The 19,869-nt window shown below is 43.5% G+C and overlaps 2 protein-coding genes across 2 annotated transcripts in view; both read right to left on the bottom strand.

Annotated features, from left to right (window-relative positions):
* LOC143212010 (uncharacterized) overlaps positions 1-15,801 on the bottom strand; it is a 94,566-nt gene extending 78,765 nt beyond the window's left edge. Inside the window, exon 1 of the mRNA XM_076430258.1 lies at positions 13,627-15,801. Coding sequence (XP_076286373.1) covers positions 13,627-13,936 — 310 coding nt within the window. The 5' untranslated portion in view covers positions 13,937-15,801. The remainder of the gene's footprint in view (positions 1-13,626) is intronic.
* An 84-nt stretch (positions 15,802-15,885) lies between these two features.
* Mcad (Medium-chain acyl-CoA dehydrogenase) lies at positions 15,886-19,013 on the bottom strand. Its single transcript, XM_076430210.1, has 10 exons — positions 18,739-19,013; positions 18,481-18,559; positions 18,212-18,379; positions 18,033-18,133; positions 17,879-17,959; positions 17,674-17,804; positions 16,997-17,105; positions 16,771-16,911; positions 16,401-16,676; positions 15,886-16,333 (listed from the first exon to the last, which is right to left on the bottom strand). The coding sequence occupies exons 1-10, from the start codon at positions 18,751-18,753 to the stop codon at positions 16,181-16,183; spliced, it is 1,254 nt and encodes a 417-aa protein (XP_076286325.1). The 5' UTR covers positions 18,754-19,013; the 3' UTR covers positions 15,886-16,180.
* Positions 19,014-19,869: the final 856 nt, after the last annotated feature.

Raw genomic sequence — 19,869 nt, 5'->3', positions numbered from 1 at the left:
GAGAAACGAGTGAGCGAGCGAGCAAGCAGGCGAGCAAGCGAGCGAACGAAAACGAGCGAGCGAACGCAAAGACCGACGAAAGAACGAAGGGATGGCTTGTCGAATTGGACGGGGCCACGGAGGGGGCAGAATTATGCGGCATAAAAGAGAGAGGCAATTTCGGCGATAGATCGTCGATCAGCGCCGTGCTGCGGTGATCGACGGAAACATCGTCACCTAGATCCTTGCGATCCATGATAAAGACTTTCGATTTCGGTGGTTCGAGTTCCGGACGCGGCGGTCTATGTCTTCTCTTGTGCAGCATGATTCACCGGCGCGGCGCGGCGCTGCCGTAATCTTTTTATTACGCTTCATTTCTTAATACATATGTCTATGTTGAGAATTTCGGAGTTCCTCCAATTGAAAATTGGTTAATTCGATCTCGCGAGAATTGACGATTCGTTTCTTTGGACATTTTTATTTTGCAATTCTTTTGGTTGGTTTTGTTGAGAATAGTTTTGTGGAAGCACTAACTTGCTTTACGATGCGGCTGTAAATGCTGTCATACATAGTGTCGCAACATGCTACCATTAACCATAGACCTTATCAGGTTGCGGAACTTTATGGAAATTTGTATTTCTCCGAATGATTTTAGAAAACTCGGAGCTGAAGAGAAATTGATTTATTCAGTTGAGAATGTTAGAAAATGTCGGGAGATTGATTCGCTGCTTCCTAGAATTCACTGGTTTAAGAGTTGAAATTAAACGAACGAGTTTGTTTAATAAATTCTGACAACGATTACTTCATCGTCGTGTTTCGCCTTCTCGGTTATCCTTTCCAAGGACAGTAGCCTACACGTGTACAATAAATTTATGAATAATTTTGTAAATGGCCATGAACACTACCATTTAACAATATATTTAAGGATTAGGAATTGCGAGAGTTAAAACGATTGTTTTAAAACATTTGTCCTTGGCAAGGATAAGAATTCGGCACAGGAAAGTACTACCCCGGAAGAAATACCACCCGGCCACTATATTTAGCGGCTTATCGAAATGAGAGTAACGTTGAGAAAGGTGCAAGCCGCGGCACCGCCCCTCGAATCAATGATCCTTAATTATGTTTGAAAATTAAGCTGACGTTAAAGCGTCGGACACCGAGCGAATTAATTTTCCTAAGGAATTGGGTCGCGGCCTTGAAACCCGCCTCGTAAAAGCTCGAAGAATGTCCGTTAACTATATTCGGTCGATCGATCCTTCTTTAACGATCAGATAGGCTCCTAGCGATACCGCGAACCATTTCTACAGGGTGGTTTATTAGTTGCCAAGAAACCACGAAACAACACGAACAAAATTAGTCGAAAATTGAAACGAAAATTGCAACTCCAAAAACCCGAAGTAATCGAAATAGAACAATTCCAAGGATGATAACTATTCTGTCACCGGTGAACTAACGAAACTGTTTACAGAAACGATAAAACGTCCGGAGCAAGCGTCTCTAAGAATTCTTGACCTTTTCTTGAGATCCAACGTAAATATTATTTAAACGAGTCAATAGAAATAGCGAAACTGGACTAGTCTTGGAAATCTGGGTCACGATTGACCCTGCGACGTGAAATTAAGCTCAAGAACGTCTTAGAAAAACATTTCCATTGAACTGCGGATCTCCGCACAATTATTGCAAATGTCACCGTACAAAGTGCAATAAAATAAAAATCTTGACAAAGTCAGCTCGATGTTCGTCGAGGCGGGAGCATTCGCCAGTGAACGTCTGCGGGATTCTCGTTTCCATCAATCGGAGCCCAAAAACAGACATTTGCATAAAGACCCACTCATTAGGCTCCGCAGAATGGGCAACGTGTGCGTGGCTAATGAACGACTGGAACTGTCTCTGTCGAATCGATTGCCATGTTCAAGGAACCTATTAGGGGAAATAAGATGCTTCCATGGCGTGCCGCGGGCTCGTAAAATGAAAAATTATGCTGCCGGATCCGTCACCGTACAGAATCGGGACCATTCCGAGGACTGCTGCTCGCTGCCAGCCGGTTCAACGCGCATGGTTGAACAAATCGAACGTTTCCGCGATGCTAAACATTTTAACACCCTCGAGTATGCCGCGCATGCGTCCCGCGCGGGGGCGGATTGCGATTCTTATGTGCGAGCCTTTCGGCAAGCTTTCAGATGTTGCGTCGTTGCGAGGGCGCCACAAGTTAGGAGACGCAATTTGGCGATACGGGAGATACGCGCCAGCCATCCAATTAAAACGCTGCTAATTCTTTGCCTATTTAGCTTAACCATCCGTTGGCAACACGGGTCGTTTATGCCCGCAACGAAATTTCACTCACCAATATTTATTTTTTTCCCGTTAACGCTTTAACGTTTAACGGGCCAACGATACATTAAAATAGGGCTTCAAAACGTATTTCAGAATTTTTTCGATTTTTTGAAAGCCTAGAGAATTGATTGTTATTTCTGTATTAAAAACGCAAGAACAGCAAATTTTGAGTAACGTCATTGTTCCAGCGAACGAGCCACACATGGACTACTTTTCGTAGCCGGATGCAGTTACCGTTCTTGGAACGGAGGGAGAAAAAGAAAAGGAGACGAAGCAGAAGTGAGGGAAAGAATAGAGGAAACAAGACAGGAAAAAGAAAAAAGAGAGAGAGGGAGTCGTTTAAACGCGTTTCGTTTGCATTTGCAAATACAATGCAATTACGCAACCGCGCCGCATGCAATTATATGTGTTCCCAATAAATCAGTAATGACGAAATAATGATTACTAACCCCCCGGGAATTCAAGACTTGGATAGTACAGTATATTTTTACCAGCGGTCACTTTAACATAAATTATACTTTTAAACTAAACCCATTCATCGATCACGAAAATTGTAAATCTCTCCCCCCCCCCTCTCTCTCTCTCTCTCTCTTTGTTGGTAAACATAATCGCTTCGGCGACACCATGTTTGGGGAGCTGAGAAATATTGTATTCTCCGCGAATGTTTACTCGATTAAGAAGACACGGAATGATATTGGTTGTTTGCGTCAAATTGATATTTTATGTTTTCGTAGCTTTAGGTGAATCTTGTATGGAACAGGTTCTTTATCACTCAAAAAGAAAAAAAGAATTTGGTACGATTTGATTGAAACTCCAAAATTGCATTTCTTTGTACTGTGCTTTTATCTTGCATTGTGAAATAAAAGATATTAAAAAGCTGGGCAAGACATCGATTTTAAGGCACGTGTGTTTAAAAATATTGGTAGAAGGATTTATATATGATAGTTCAAGGAATTATAGCCCCTACAATTCCAGGTACTTTGACTTTAAAAAATTATATTGTATAGTCCAGGTAGTAGAAGAGATGTACGCAAAACCTCAATATAAAACAGTCGTTCGACTACTTTAGAAAAATTTCGAAACAAGAAGACCCTCTTGATCCTTTTCAATCCAATTTCTCACTAGTACCAATATGTGAAACTTGCCAGGGGAGAGAATAGCCAGGAAAATGATCGGGTTCGCGGCAGCGCAGCCGAAAATGGCGATCGCGGTGTCGCATCGTCGCGCCATTAGGCTTGCAACAGGGGGTGAAAGGCGCCGTGAACGCAGAGGGATGAACGTTCTAACTGATAAATTGGCCAACGTATCTACACCGGTGCCGCAGCCTGCTGGGAACGTTGAATAATAATTATTGTTGTTGGCTGGGCTTGGTGTTATTGAGTTATTCCAATGCGAGTTTATCAAAGTGGGTCAAGCGATTCAATAGCGACCGCCGTCGAGGAGAAACGACCCATCGTCTTAACGTGGCGTGGGAGTGCACGTACAAACGGCCGAGCCACGTACACACGACGTCACCGATTCGGTACACACACACACACACACACACACACACACACACACACACACACACGTAGACCCCAGAAAAAAATAACGAAACCAAAGAAAGGAAATATAACAAACGCCGCCAACTGTAAAAATTGCTGCTACCGAGCGGCCGCGTTTTTTACTGTTACGACGTCGGCCCTTTTATTCCTTCTCGTTGCTTGGAAACATAAAGAAAAAATTGTTGTGAATTACACTTCGCTTGCAAGATATTTTTTCCAGCTGTCCACCGAGTTCTGCTGAAATACGAGCTGAACGAGCATTCTTTCTTTTCGTTTTTCAGATGTTAGATTCTCGTAAATTCTTTTCGTTTTTCGGATATCGACTTCGTAATAACGATTTGAATATTTTTGGGAATTTTGGAAAAGAGTATTTGGTATGTTGGAAGTGCGTTCTTGTTTGGTGGGGTTTATAAGTTTGCTTTCTGAGAGGATCGAATGAACCAGGTCTTAGATAATGTTGCTTTTGTGTGTGTATTTGAGTAATATCGAGTTTCGATCCCGCAGACGTTAGGCGCGATTATCAGGGAAGATTTCGGATGGAACAAACCGAGCAATTCAGATTATATTTGACGCTTCTTAATCGCAGAAGCCTGTTTCTCGTCGAGTACCCCCTTGTCGGTGTCAAGTTGGCGTGTTCTCGGAATTCATCCCTTTCGAAGGTAACATCGCATGAAATTGCGTCCACAGCGAATTATTTTTAAGCAGTGACTCTTTTTTAAACATTCTATATCATATTAAACACAACAGTACAAAACACAGTACAAAACATTATTACAGTACAAAAGAATGAATTAAATACAGAAGAATTTCAGGCATTGCATTATTTTGACACATTAAAATTATTAAGTGAAGAAATAAATTTTTACGTATTTCTAGTAATCGACACGGAAAATTTTTATTTTGCACAGGGGTGTGCAATGTAATTATCACAGAATGGACAGATCAAACGACGTTAGATGGAATCCGTGTAGCTTGTCAGTGGAAAAAAAACCGCATTAATTCATTGGTGCCATAAAATCGAAAAGCATTCCGGCTCCAAAGTTCCACCGTTCGGTTACGTAACCGTTAATCTCCACTATTTGCATTCGATACACAGAGGAAGATAGCGTTGTCTCGAGCAGCGACCGAAGACTCGTCAGAAGTGCCGAATAAACCGGGCGTGATATCTAATTACATACATAGAATCTCGAAGGAAACAAATGTTGATTCGGAGATTCGAACGCATCACTCGCGAATTAAATGATTTCAACAGCTCCGCCGCGCCGGGCTTCGTGCGCCGCCGTCAGGTTCTGCACGTTCCCTCTTTAACACCGTGTACCACGAACCCGTTAATTATCATAAATCTGACTGTAACCACGATGCAGAAGAGAACGGTGAGAGAGCAGCCCGGCCTCCTGCACGAAGATGAATTTTCAACGATTCCTGGCCAAACACGAGAACGCGATCCCTGCTGAAAATCCGCTGCAATTAACATGCCACGTGCTTGCTGATAATAATTGAATTACTGAACACCCGCGAAATGGCAACGGCTGAAATTTTCCTTTTGCTATCTTCAGCTTCGCGTCTCTTTGGAAACTGTTCCTCGCCGGTTGAACTTTCAACGTTTCGTCCGATGTGTTCATCTTTCTCGTTGGTAAAACCGTAAAAACACTAATTGTAAGAGAATAGACGACGTTCTACCATTAGTAGAAAGTATAGCGTACAGACTTTCTTCGATTCTTTTTTTTTCTTTTTAATTTATTTATTTAATGTTCTTCAACACCAAAGGTGATTAGCACATTTAGCAAGACCGGCGATATACTCCTCAGAACCTAACAGAATGGGTAAGGATCCAGGCACTTGGCATTTTTCCTTTCATTCTCATATTCTTTGTGTTCTATTTGACGATCTACTGGACTTGGAAACTTTTCGATTCTTTGGTGTAAAGGAAAACTGCAATTTTCATTATAGAACGTATTTCTCAAATTTTGTATATATGTAAACCCACGTAAACAGCTGTAAATAAAAAGCTCTAACGTTTCAAGAAAATCTAATTATGGTTGTTTATTGAAAAGTTACTGTCCTGTGAGAATTTATTACCAAATTACTTGAACCACTCTCATCGCTAATAGCCAGATTTGCTGGCAAGCACGCGCGGCTTTGTCGCCGGATTTTTCGTAGGTACATAGTCCGGAAGTAATCATCCGCTTTCCATTAGTGCCGGCAACAGGTAGAACGCTTGCGCGCGTGCGACCAGCCATAAATTCCTGTAGGAAAGCGCGCGACGGACGCCTCTCTCGTTCCTGGTGAGAGTTGGGACAACAGTGTCAACGGTTGCACAATACGAACAAACGAAACAGAGAGGCTTAATGGCAGCTACCCTCGGCCGAACGACGGATAAACAAGGTGCACGGTTTAAATGAGTTGTCACGGGCGAGGCGAACCTTTGACGAGAAGAACACTATGAAGAGAAAGAGAGACCTCGGGAAGAGTGGCCTAAGAGCGGAGGGTCGCGTGGCCATTGTTGGACAAACTTCTCCGCCGGAGTCGCCGGCCGATGGGGAAAAAGGAAAGCGAATCTCCTGGAAACGATTTCTGACGCTTTATGTCTTTCGCGGGACCACGCTTTGGTCGAAATAATTGGAGGATTGTTCGCGAGAATCGCTTGCATCATCCTGGCGCACTTAAAAGTCAGCCGCTGACCATCCGCCAGAACTCAACGAACTTGAAACGTTCTGCGATTTTTACATTCGTGGCTCAACAATTTTATTTGATGAAATAAAATTGTTGAAATGAACGTTGACGTGAGAAAAAACGTGACGCCAGGACGCAACTTTTCGTCTTGATCGGAAGGACAGTTACAGGTGAAGATTGAAGATAGTTCAAGCATCCCAATTGTAAACGACAAAAAAATCCGAAGAAACTCTGCCATCTTCTAACGAATTAAGCAGATGCTTTTTAGCGAATAGACCGCTTTCCAAAGATTTACGATCCATATTTTGTCGGGCGTGCGCGATTGAGATGAGATACCTTTTCGGGGACAGTAGTTTCCGGAGGGAAACGAATCGAAGCGTGGGGAACAACGCTTTCGTGAAAGTCAATATTTACAGAGTTGCCTAACATTCAATTGTGTACCTTGCCGTGGGGTACGAGCCCGAAGACCTCTCGCTCTCCCGGGCACCTGTGCGTCGGGTCTCTCGGGGAAGGGCCCGTGTCGAGCCCCCGTCCGAGCGGATAATCGTGATTTACCGTGCGCAAACTGCTCGCCGATCCCCTGTCGGCAACAAGTGCATTTCAGCGCAGCAGGTAGATGTTGACGAGTCGCCCATTGTCGAAGAGGGGTGCGCGACATCCCCCGAAGGGAGACGGAGTTGCTCTGTCCACTCGACACGATGGACCGAGCACTCGAATTCGTGCCGGGCACGCGCCAGCACGCTTACGAGAGTGACGCGGGAAGCTTCTAACTCGGGAAGCCGCCCCTTTCACAGACTCCCCGGCTAAGAAGTAAAAGTCTCGGTCCAGCTTTTACCCGACTAATATTTTACCCTCCCGGGCGAGGGTGAATTGCGCTGGACGGTAAACGTCGCAATATTTCCCGGGCCGAGGCCAGTCCCGGGGCTCTACCCCGGTGAAATACTGGCATTATAAACTGCGAGAAATTATGCCGGAGTGTACTCCGACACGATGAACGTGACGACCATTCTGACGCGGGGGATGATCATCCTCCATCTTGCGAACTGGAAGAACCAGCCGCCGCGCCGCTTGCATTCCAACGCCGTGTTTTTGAATTATTCCGCCTGTGTACCCGACGCTATCTGCTACCTCCGTGACCCACTGTCAAGCTAATATACATAAATAAATGAATTATAATAATGAATATCTTTTTTTTTTTTAGAAATATTTAAAGTTGCGTCAACCCAAGAATATTATTTAGCACAGACTACGGACGTGCACCTGCGGTCTCAAGAGTGGAAGCATCTCCGAACAACAATCCACTAAATCGGCAACGATAAGAACCTCTTAAAATAATGAAATATTTGTCAAAATAAAGCCTGAAGCAGATGAACACTTCGTCAACTTTCCTCCGGTTGGTGTGTACACAATCTTTCTGAACACGACACGGAGAGATAAAATCGTATCTGAGCCCCAGATTTTCTCAATCACTCCAATGGCTTGAAAGTGCCTAATTACTTGCCGCTCGGTCTACTGATAAAGTTCGAATTTTCAATTTTTCCTACGACAACGTGGTGACTAGCACGTTGGTTGCCAAGTTGCCCGTATGTATTTGGCTCACGGAATTATGTCTCCAGACTTAATGTGTAACGATCACGATCGAATATTTCAACTACGCTGGCTATTGCTGAGATAAACCCGAGTGACAGATTCGGTGTGTTAAAGCTTATGGTCTAATTGTAAGATAGGAAAACTAATTATACTGTTCCATCGAATAAATCGCTGGCCGAGTAACGTCGGTGAACGCTTCAACGCGATGGAACGTCACGCGGAAGTCGCGCGGAATAATCGAGTCCGCGAACGTGTGGAAAAGCTTGTTTATCAAACAGAATTTCGATCGCCTTCCTCTTCCGATTTTCAGGAATGACACAATCAGCTGTAACCCGACGCACGATAGTGCGAAATTAGCCGTGAGGCCAGATAACATAGGAAACGGCGCGGAATTATCAGCCGGAAGTATCGTTCCGACTCGTTTGCGGTGATTTGATAGCGTAACTTTTCGAATCGCGGCGTTTTTCGCGGTCGGCCGCGGAACGATCGCGATCGAGGGGAGTGTGGGGCATCGATCCGTTCCTCTCTTTCGCTTTGTTTGTCTTTCTCTCGGCCTCTTTGTGCAGGATCGCGCGAGTAGGAGCGAGTCGCGTGCTCTCGACTCGGCCTCCTCCCCCGAGTTTATCAAGCCCGATGCGATAATCGGCGCCGTTCGAGAACAGGTTGGGCGACGATGGGGAAAAAATAGGTCTATGTTACGGAGACGCGAAACAAGCGTGTTACATCACCGCGGCTCTCCCGAGACATCGGCCACGGTGAAAGCATCCCGGCCTGCCTCGTGACAAGGCTCTAGAAATGCGTCCTCGTTCCACGCACAAGTCCGCACACGCTCGCAGCCGTGTGTACTTTTACTTTCATCCGGGCGGACGAGAGAGCCGAGCCCGAAGAAAATTTAGAGAACGAATACTTCGAATAACTCCAGCTTGGCCCAAATAAGAGCAAAGCATGTCAGATTTCACGCTCGCAGACTTTTCTCGGATCTACCAACGACTCGAACACACTCATTCGAGGGGGTATTCTGGCTTTTCGCTTTCGAAAAATCCATTTTTCTGCGTTTCCTTTAACTCTTTGCTCTTACTTCGGAACTTGCCACATCGTAAAAACTAGCCCTTTTAAAAGACACGATAAGGATTTTTTGGCCATACAGTGTACTGTCTCCGAACGAAAAATGATGTTTCAAGCTACTCTTTGAATTACAATCAGGTACTTTGAAAACTTATTGCAAAAAATACAATCACTTCGTTTGGAGTTCGAGATAATATTTTTACCCAGCACTGTACGGCTATCGATGGGGAAACGAAACTCATTTCGAGGCCAGACAATTTCTCCCTGTATAAACAGAACGACGCCGCGTGTTTTAACTTCTTCCTTAAATGGAGAAATTTCGAAAATTGGATAAAGCTTCGAGCGTGAAGTGGCTCGTTGACGGTAAAGTACATATTGAAAATATATTGTACGCGTCTGAATTGAATGAGACATATTTCTCGATTAATTCTTCTTCTGAGAAATTATGATGGACGAAGAAAAATAAATCGTGGTGCAGGTAGTTAACTGTCCTAAATCGGTCGATAGAGCTAACTATCAGAATACGATTGACGCGTATCAATTTGCAGCAAGGTCTGAAGTAAAAGATAGGGTTGGATCGCAAAGAGGTTGAAGGGTGCAAGAGACTGGTCGCTCGGCCACGAAACCAACGAAGACTCGAAAGCATCGTGTCCCCGTCGCTATTGTATCGCTCGAAGAATCTCAACACGGGGGGGTTTAAAGTGTCTCTGCTATTCTTTCCATTCTTTTGAGCGCGGGTCCGCTTGGTCAGAGCTCGAGCGTGTTGCGTACGAATCGCCACGCTCGAGCGGATTTAACGGCAGCTGCGAGCGAACGGGCTCGTGGAGGAGTGGCTAATTATCAGCGCGGAGGAGCGAGAGGAAACGAAAAAGTGTATTAACGTCGCTACCTAATCGCGGATCGGAGAAAATGGAGTGTGAACCGCCCTTGAGTCTCGCCGGAGCGGAGGAGCGCTATCTTGTAACGAGCCCGCGTAATCGCGCAATGCCAAGCCGCAGCTAATTATCCATGGTTAATGCTGGCGAGAGCCATGAATATTCATACTTGACATCTTTATCGCGGGTGGAACGAGATGGGGGTAGGGCCAGAAATTGAAGCTCTCGCACGAGGGTTCCTTTTTGACCCACCTTCCGCCCGAATCGATTGCCACGTCACGGTTAAGGAAATTAAACCGCAAACCGCTGGCTGGCTGGCTCGCTGAGACACGCTCATCTGCTCGTGAGTATCCTTTGAATAATATAATAGATCAGTTGTCTCCGGATGCTCGTACAATCTCCCATTCTTCGCGGCTAATCTCCGCGAATCAATATTAACAAGTCGATAGCATCTACGGGAGCAAACGTTGCCAAGACAACAGTAAAATCCTCGTCTATTGAATAATTCAATTTTTCTTCATTCGCAGATTTTCCCTGCACGATTAATTAATTTACTAGAAATTACAGTCCCTCGGTATAGCTAAATGATTGCCTTTACCATTACGTTCAAAACGGTCTTTCCAATTGTTAAAAAATCAAAAATTGCTACTTGTTTTAGACCCTATAGCCGACAAACAATATCGTTAAACTCGTTCCAGTTCCAGGTAAAAACAGTGAGAAAACTGTGACAATGTGAGATGGGTAGGGAATATCAATGCAATTATCTGTCAGCTTACGTTACTGTGCACTGTGACCGGTCAGTCGGAACTTAATCGTCTCTAACAGTGCACGCATTTTAGTGCATCCTTGGTGTTCTTTACGACAACCGACTTTTAAAATCATTTTATTCCTTCCCGGAAAACATTCAGAGGTGATTACGGGAGGTATGTATTCGCTTTTCAATGTAAAACCTCTTAATTATAATGTATGTACCTGTATTGTAACATGGTTAAAATGCGTCGACGAAATCAACGTTTTAATTTATGATGCAAGTAGACGAACATGTTCGGTAACATTTTCATCGTCAATCAATTTAAAGCTGATTTTCTCAAATTCCCTAAATCCTTACTCAACATGTTCATCCACAAAGTTCTCCAATTACAAAGACAATCTGAACGCAATAAATTGAGTGTTATACATATAGTAATGACACCAGGCATCATCTGATTGACTGAATTTCCATGTACGTACCGACTAAAATAGAACGTAATATGTAGTCGGTGACGACAGGTCTCGTCACCAGAGCTCGTTTGCTCCAAAAATTTTTATTTTGTTTCAACACGTTGCTCCTCTGTTCAGATCCTCTCCTAACTGGCACGAGACCGACAGCAAAGGAGAAACAAAACTATTTCCGAAGAAAACACGCGCGTTACAAGCGCGTCTACCAACTGAATGAAATTATATGCATAATGAATTATCAGAAATATCGTCAAACGCAGAACCGTAGACTTTTCGACGTGTAAGTTAATCCGTCTTCTTAATCATTTACTATTTTATAATTTTCAAAGCATCATCCACCTATTCCCGGTGAATAATTTGAGTAATTCATAAGTAAGGGGGGGGGGCTGCAATAGATTATTCAATCGTCCACTCTGTCTGAAAAAACCAGGTCACTATTGGCCCAGATTAAACTTCTCTCGTATTAAAAATTATTTCCACTGCCCCGGAACATCATAGATCTGGAGAGATGTATATCGTACCAGCAGACAGGAATAATTTCAAGCAACTATCATAGATCGGTACATAGATCCAGGTCCCAGTGCTCTTCAGCCTCGCAACAAACGATACGGAACAGCCGCGCCGCGCCGCACCAGGGACGCGCTAAGTCGTTTGCGAAGCAGACAGCTGGTCTCGGGAGGCGAAAGCTACTTGTTTACCGAGTAATTAGATATTCTTGTCCGGCGGAGCACTTTGACACGGATTCGTGTTCCAACGGGCCAGGGGATGGAGGGGGCAAGTTACCGGGTCGACGGGTATTTTTTACGAGGTGAAACGTTCGTTCGACCGGGCGAACGTTAGAAACCAAACGAAATAAAAACAACCACGGCCGGAGGCACGGTGTGGAAAGAGCTCGTGAAAAAGGCAATAACCGGGCATTGTTTTAGAAAAACTCGTTTCGCGATCTTTCGATGCATGATAATGCAGAACGGGATTGGGGGGGAGGGGACGACGACGCCGGAGGGACGAAGAGGTTAGAGGCGTCGACGACGTAAATAAAAACAACCGTGGCTCGTTGTCATCGAATCGCTATTTTGTCCACGAAGGGTCTCGGTGCAACGCTCATAAAGAAACGCTCGAAGGCTATCTGTTCTAAATCTGAGGCTGCGAGCCCGTTCGCCTCTTCGCTTTGGAATTTGCGCCGAAACGCCTGTTGCGCATACCGCATGGCGCGGGCCGCCAAAGCCGCGAATATTTGAATGGCCGCGCCACGCTTCGCAGGCGATTCCATTCAATCGTCGTCGAACGAATGGGTTTTTCTCTACAACGTAACGCATTTCGTATTCTCAGCCTCCGTGACGACCGACAGCCACTTTGCAAAAAATTCCTACAGAAATAAGCTTATTATTGGTACGTTTATATTTGCCGTTAAAGCCTGCGATCGATAGATCACATTGCCAATATGTAATATTCTTTATACATATCTTCTTCCTAACCATCGCTGCAATAAATTTCATGATACATATTTACATATGTACTCCGCCGAACTGTACGCGCGCTATGATCTGCACGCGTACTCGGCATTTCCGTCATCGGTTTTTGAGGTTAGCTTCTACATAAGGTACATACGCTCGTCGACGAAAGACTTCAGCATGAGACACAGGTTTCACCGACTCCAAGTGCCGCCTGCTAGCAGAGTATCGCCAACGGAAATTCATTGCTGAAAACTTCATCGCGAACACTCGTGGATACAAAGTGCGACGTTAAACGTGTACCGCCGGGAACGTGTCCCATTGTTGCTGGTTGCGCGCGAGCAGAGAAGATGTACGGCTGTCATGGAGACACTACGTAGTCGCGGAATCGCTTAAAAACATCGTGCTCACACGTTGCGGCAATGAGGAAGAATATGAGACCGCGTGTACCTGTAACTTCGGAAGTGGACCGAGTCGAAAGAGCGAGGGGGGATCGATGTCGGAGCGACGAACGATCGGGAGAGACAGAGAGAGGGAGAGAGAGGGAGAGAGAGAAACAGTTATGGCTCGGGTTCGAGTAGGAAAGAGATGACTGGCTAGCGTGAAAGAGGGAGAGTGTGAGGGAGGGCGGGAGGACGGGAGGGAGAAGGGGAGAGCTGTGGGACAACGTGTAACGTCAGGCAAGAGAAGGATGCGAGGAAAGGACGAAAGATTGCGGACGCGAAAAGAGAGGGAGACAGTTGAAAGCGAAAGCGAGAAAGAGAAAGAGAAAGAGAAAACGGCGAGGCGAAGAGTGAGAGTGAAGCAGACAGAGCGAAGCAGAAGAAAGGAGTTTGGCAAGCGGTACGCTACGGCAACAAAGAACTGCAGGGCATAGAAATGAGTTGTTGAGGTTACCTGCAGCATCATTCGCTGGAGTCAGATCGGTGACCAGGCTGGACCGTGGCCGCGAGTGCGATTGCTGCTGCTGTTGTTGCGCCTGTTGCTGCTGCTGCTGCTGCTGCTGCTGCTGCTGTACCTGGTGAAGACCCGGCTGCTGAGGTCCCGTCAGAGGCAGATTGGCCGCGGTCGTGTTTTCAGTCAGGATCGTCGGTACCGAGGAGGAGGAAGATGACGATGATTCCGTAAGGGCCGTCGCGGTCGTGTTCTCGAGGGCCGTGTGGCCCCCACCTTCCCCTGTCCCTGTAGCCATTCGGCCCTCGTGCATTCCAGCAGACAGACAGACGGGGGTCCCTCCTCCTGCACGTCGTTCCCGAGCGCACGCACTTCTCTCGAGGAACACCTACACTCTCTTACGTGTGTGTCCTCGGTCTCTTTCTCACCCCCGTCTATCTATCTGTCTGTCTCGTTTCCTTTCTCTCTGTCTAGCCGAGAGAAGCGCGCGCTCGGTCGGTCTTGTGTGTTCCTTCTTTCTCTTTCTCTTTCTCTCTCTCTCGTTCCCTCTCCCTCTCCCTCTATCCCGCGGTCGCTCCCTCTCCGTCCCGCTCTCTGTCGCGTATCTCTCTCTCTCTTTCCTTCTCTCCTCGTGTGCGCAAGCTCTTGCTGTCCTCCTCTCTTTTTACTACTACGCTCCCCGCGCCGGCCAGCGCCGTGTCTGAGCGTACCGAAACTACACCGTCTCTTTCAACCAAACATCGGTATATCACACAACAGCGACATCACACACGCCCGCGGAAAAATGAACCCCGCGCGGATTATTAACCTCCTGTCCGGCGGCCCGAAAAAAATCGAACGTTAGACAAATGTAGGTCTGTAGGCCACTTCACTTACACTTTGCATCGGGACGGGCACTCCCTTAGTCAAGCGAGCGTCCGGCGCACCGTTGCGCTCTGACAGCACGAGTTCCAGGACCGTACACTCGCCGGAAGGACCCGCGCGGATCGTCTTCTGTATCTGTATCTGTATCTGTATCACTGACACAGCCCGAAATCACTTTTCTCGGTGATCGACTTTCGATCGATGCCATCGTTCCGCTACATCTACGCGGCTGCCGATTCCATGGCCTTGTGTCTTGTGCTCGATGTTCGTGCAATCTAACAAGTTCTCCGACCGTATTGCGTGTTCTTGTGTTATCTCTCTAAATACATATACTGTGTGCGCCGCGTTTCGAAAAATTCGAGCTGGACCTACGATACGAAAGCTCTAAGATTTTTGTAATTTATTTTTATTGCGCGACTGTTCTCCCGTTGGTCCTTACACTTTCAATATTTACAAGTGCGAATTCATGTGAATGTAAAAATATCATTTTCTCTTAGCTTCTTGTAGATGTGTTAGTTAAACGCCCCTCCACGCGTGATCATAACTTTCGGTAAAAATAGTACATACCCCCTTACTTGCACGTGTATCATGCGAAACTGTTCAAATATATATAGATAAAATCTTGATTTATTATAAATATAATGTGTAATCCACAGGTCTTCTCTTCGTGATGGTTCAAATACGTCCAATGTGTATAATAAATTCTATAAGATGTAGTTTGCACCCGTTTTAGGAGTTGCAGGCACGGCAGTGGATATCGAAAGGGAAAATGCTGAACGACTATCGTAAATGCCACTTATCAAGGAAAAGTTCTCAGATGTATTTGATCGTTTTAAATACAGAGTCTCGAGCACTCGAAGAGCATCGTGATCGTTCGATCTTAATTATTTGATATCGTGTAAGAGAAAAAGGGAAAGTAATTCGAGAGAAGGAACGTATCGACCATAGCTTTATATGGGTACCAGGGTCTACTAGACACGGCACTGTCTTCCAATAACGTATTACGGAAAGACGCAATTTCCGAAGGATTGCTCTGCTCTCTTGTGTTTGCAAGCATTTAGAATCTGCAAATTGAAAGGCTGTCAAATGCGTTTTTCGCGTTATAAACGTTGTCAATTTACCACTGTCTTAAATACGACGATACTGTCTAAGTAGGTCAGGTGTCACAATATCTGGACGTCCTATTATGGGGCGCTTTTACACCGAATGTTGCATAACTCGTCACGCACGACTTCACCAAATATAACCATGTAAAAACTATGGCCTGACGGACATAATGCGATGTAATCCCTTTTCATTGTACAATACACTTGACTAACGCTTTCGGACAACGTTTGCAGCGCTACCTGGCATCTAAAACCGCGAAATATGAAACATCGAACAACTATATCAATCATACAATAATATTTCGGTGAAACTTTATTAAACGGTAAAAAAAACTCATCATACATTGATGAGACTATATTAAGTGCTATAAAACATTTATACTCTTAATAGAAAATATATAAGTTTGTATAAAAATATATATGTAGATAAATATATGTATATCTCATAACAATGATAGAATACTTTCACAATGATTAACGTTTTTCAAGTCGTTATAACTTCCTCATGACTCTGTTATGTATACATTTCTTGAATTACAAAATTCTTTCAAAAATAAATTTAAACATTTTTCTTGTAATTCGATCGGTTAACCAGCCTGTTGTTTTGCCTGGGCTAAGAGAGAACGCGAAATAATCAGTCTTTGAATTTGCGCCGTACCCTCGTAGATTTGATAAATTTTTGCATCTCGCATCAATTTTTCGACCGGGTATTCGCTATTAAAACCGGCACCACCGAAAATCTGTAAAATAGTTCATTTTAATTAAAGTAATAAACATGAATATATTTTGTTGCACTTGATTACATACTTGAACGGCGTCCGTCGCACATTTATTGGCTACATCGCCACCATAACATTTTGCAATGCTAGCTAACAGCGTTGCGTTTGGAGTTTTGCTATCAGCTGCCCAAGCAGCTTTCATCCAGGCAAGCCTAGCCGTTTCAACCCCGATCATCATATCTGCTAGCATAAATGCCACTGCTTGATGTTCTGCTATTGGTTTATTGAAGGTTTTGCGTTCCAATGAATATTTCGTGGCCTCGTCTAGCGCTCTTTGAGCCAAACCGACAGACGCAGCTGCTACCTATAACAAATAATAACGTACAATAGAAAAACTATACTTAAACACTTTAGTGTAGCGTATTATTTTTAAAAAATCATCATTTTTATTACTATACCGCAGGTCTAGTCTTGTCAAAGGTTTGCATAGCAATTTTAAAACCTTCGCCTGGTTTGCCCAAAACATTTTCATTCGGAACACGGACGTCCTCGAAAGTTATCATTCGTGTATCGGAAGCTCTTTGACCCATGTTCATTTCCTTCAAATATCAAAACAAAATTATCTCGCAATAAGAGATGCTATCATTATTAAAAGAATAACTCTTAGATAATGAACAAATTTACCTTGCGACCGGGCGTTAAACCTTCGCTTTCACGCTCCACAATGAAAGCTGTAAAAGCTTTATTAGGTGGCGTTTTTGGGTCAGGATCTGATCTGGTCAATACAAAATACCTGAAACAATAAATATACATTACTAGGGTGGGTTGCGCCCGACCACTGGCAGTATACCTGAAAAGGTTGTTATAGCAGACGAAAATGCGCACGGATCAGCTCTGAACCGGCCGATTATTATTTACAACCACTGCGCTCCGACAACCTCAACCCCGACAGATGGACAACACGTGCGAATCAGATCGATGGGATCATACATACATACTTTTCTATTTTACATACAATATAGACAGTGGCGGCTCGAATCAAGTTGAGGCCCGAAGCGGTAAAAATTTGGGGGCCCTCGAACTCAAGTTAGAAATAAAAGTTGCAAGGAAACTCTAATAAACTTGTAAAAAAATGAAAGCTGCGAAATTCGGGGCCCTATGGTATTTAGGGCCTTATAGTATTCGGGGCCCTATGATATTCGTGGCCCTATGATATCTGAGGCCCTATGGCATTCGGGGCCCTATGGTACCCCGGGGTCTCACGCGGCCGCTTAGTCCGCTTACCGTTAAACCCGCCACTGAATATGTAGATATACACATCATATACGATTTATATTGTACTTTGCAATAAACTGATTTACCAGTTGGCAACACCGCCGTTTGTAATCCACATCTTGGTACCATTGAGGATCCATTCGTTTCCCTTCTTTTCAGACTTCAGTTTAATACCTGCTACATCTGATCCAGCACCAGGTTCGGTAACACAGTAGGCCTGTAAATTTGTAAAGAATTGTGTCTCTCTTATACATATATGTACACACTTAAGTTCATATTCAATCATCTTACAGCTACAAGCGGTTCTTCGATAAGTCTTCCCAGATACTTTTTGTGTTGCTCTTTCGTACCAGCTACGATTACTGGAACTTGCTAAAACATATAGAATATATAATGTGTGTGTTTTACAAATTTAGGGCAATTATCATTATGTAAGAAGTCTTACACCCAATCCTGTTCCTTCTAATGCTGTTGATATTCCTGTACAACCATAAGCAAATTCTTCTGCAACTAAACACGACCCAAAGCAGCCAAGTTCCATTCCTCCTGTAAAATTTCATAAATCAATGATTTTTATGTGTTTTGACCACAATTTTGGAGAAGTTAATGAATTTGTAATCATACCTAAGTATTCAGGAATTTCTTTATTCAGAAGCCCTACGCTCCATGCTTTTTTAATAATTTCCCAAGGATATTTTCCAGTCCTATCATGTTCAGCAGCTACTGGAATAATTTCTTCTTTTGTAAACTTGCGTGCTAATTCTTGCATCTCCCTTTGAGTATCTGTCACTTCTAATGTAGAAATAGAATATATAAAATATATTTGTAAGTGGATATAATAATTCATTAGAATTAATTCAATATAATTCTATGTAAATATGTTTTACACTAACCAAAATTATAGCCTGTAGCATGTTCCGAGCTTGACGAGAATGCTCGCATAAACTTTTGGTATGTTACACCTTTTAGCACCTGTAAGACAGATGTTCCCTTGATTCACGACTAAACGAACTGGCTAATATCTAATCATGTTCGTAATCTTTTATTGTAAAAGGTTTTTGCGCACAGTGGTGAAAATTACATTATTGCTTCTATTTATTCATTTTTTCTACTAATTTGCGTTCCTTTTTGTTTTGAAGTGGATTACTTACCGATCGTGGAAACATTTTCGTCGTTCTCTATTTACACTGTACTAAATAGCGAAAATACTGTGTACAATCACGAAAGTTCTTGTGTGCCAGATACCGGTCAGTGCGTGAATGACTGGCAAACTTGTTCTACAACGTTCACTTGACTTATTTTATCGAGCGTCGCTGTAATTAAAAAAAGCGGACATCGTACACTTGAAAAACACGAAACAACAAACAAGAGATGCCAAAAGTCCAGATAATAGATCCGCTGATCAAAGTACAGTAACACGTTGCCAAATTACGTGTATATATACAGGGTGTCCCGGGTTTTAATGGACAAACTTGGGTAGCATATCCTACGAGTGGAAATAAGAAAAAAATGTTATTTGAAGTTTGCTAAAAAACGCTTTATTATAAAGTTATAAACAAATAAAGTTAGAATTGATGACGGTGGATTTTACTTTACACTTTACTCAACATTGAATAAAGGTCGAACGTGTTTATCGGATTATTTCAAAATGTCGTCCTTGGGCGCAAATACATGTATTTTCAAGTTTGCAAACTTGACATCGATTTTTTATGGAAAAAAAAGGAGAAAAAATTTTTTTTAAAAATGAAAAAAAGATAAACACGTTCGACCTTCCAATGTTTAGTAAAGTAAAATCCGCCCCGTCATCAATTCTAACTTTATTTGCTTATAATTTTGTAGCAAACACTTCAAATAACATTTTTTTCTTACTTCCACTTGTAGGATATGCTTCCCAAGTTTGTCCATTAAAACCCGGGACACCCTGTATACATATACATGCAGTTATATACTTTGAACCCTAAGCCTAAGGCCTAAGGTCTAACAATGCTATAAAGTATAAAATTATATACATATATATATTCGTCACTGACGAATCTTCAGCATGACACAAGACATTCTATAAACACTATATTATACAACATTTTACATTTAGTTCGTGAAATTATGTAAATAAATTCCCGTAAATGACTTCTTGGTGCAATTTTATTGTTGTCGCATCACGAATTATGTGATAATAATATGTAAATAAATACTCTATTAGAGGTCTTGAAAACTTACAATCGATTTTCAACACGCAGAATTATTTGTTACTTTGTGCTAACGCAATTCTGTAATCAGATTTA

The sequence above is a fragment of the Lasioglossum baleicum genome, chromosome 9 (genome assembly GCF_051020765.1).
Source record: "Lasioglossum baleicum chromosome 9, iyLasBale1, whole genome shotgun sequence".
Taxonomy (NCBI): domain Eukaryota; kingdom Metazoa; phylum Arthropoda; class Insecta; order Hymenoptera; family Halictidae; genus Lasioglossum; species Lasioglossum baleicum.
This window is presented reverse-complemented; position numbering and strand designations above follow the sequence as displayed.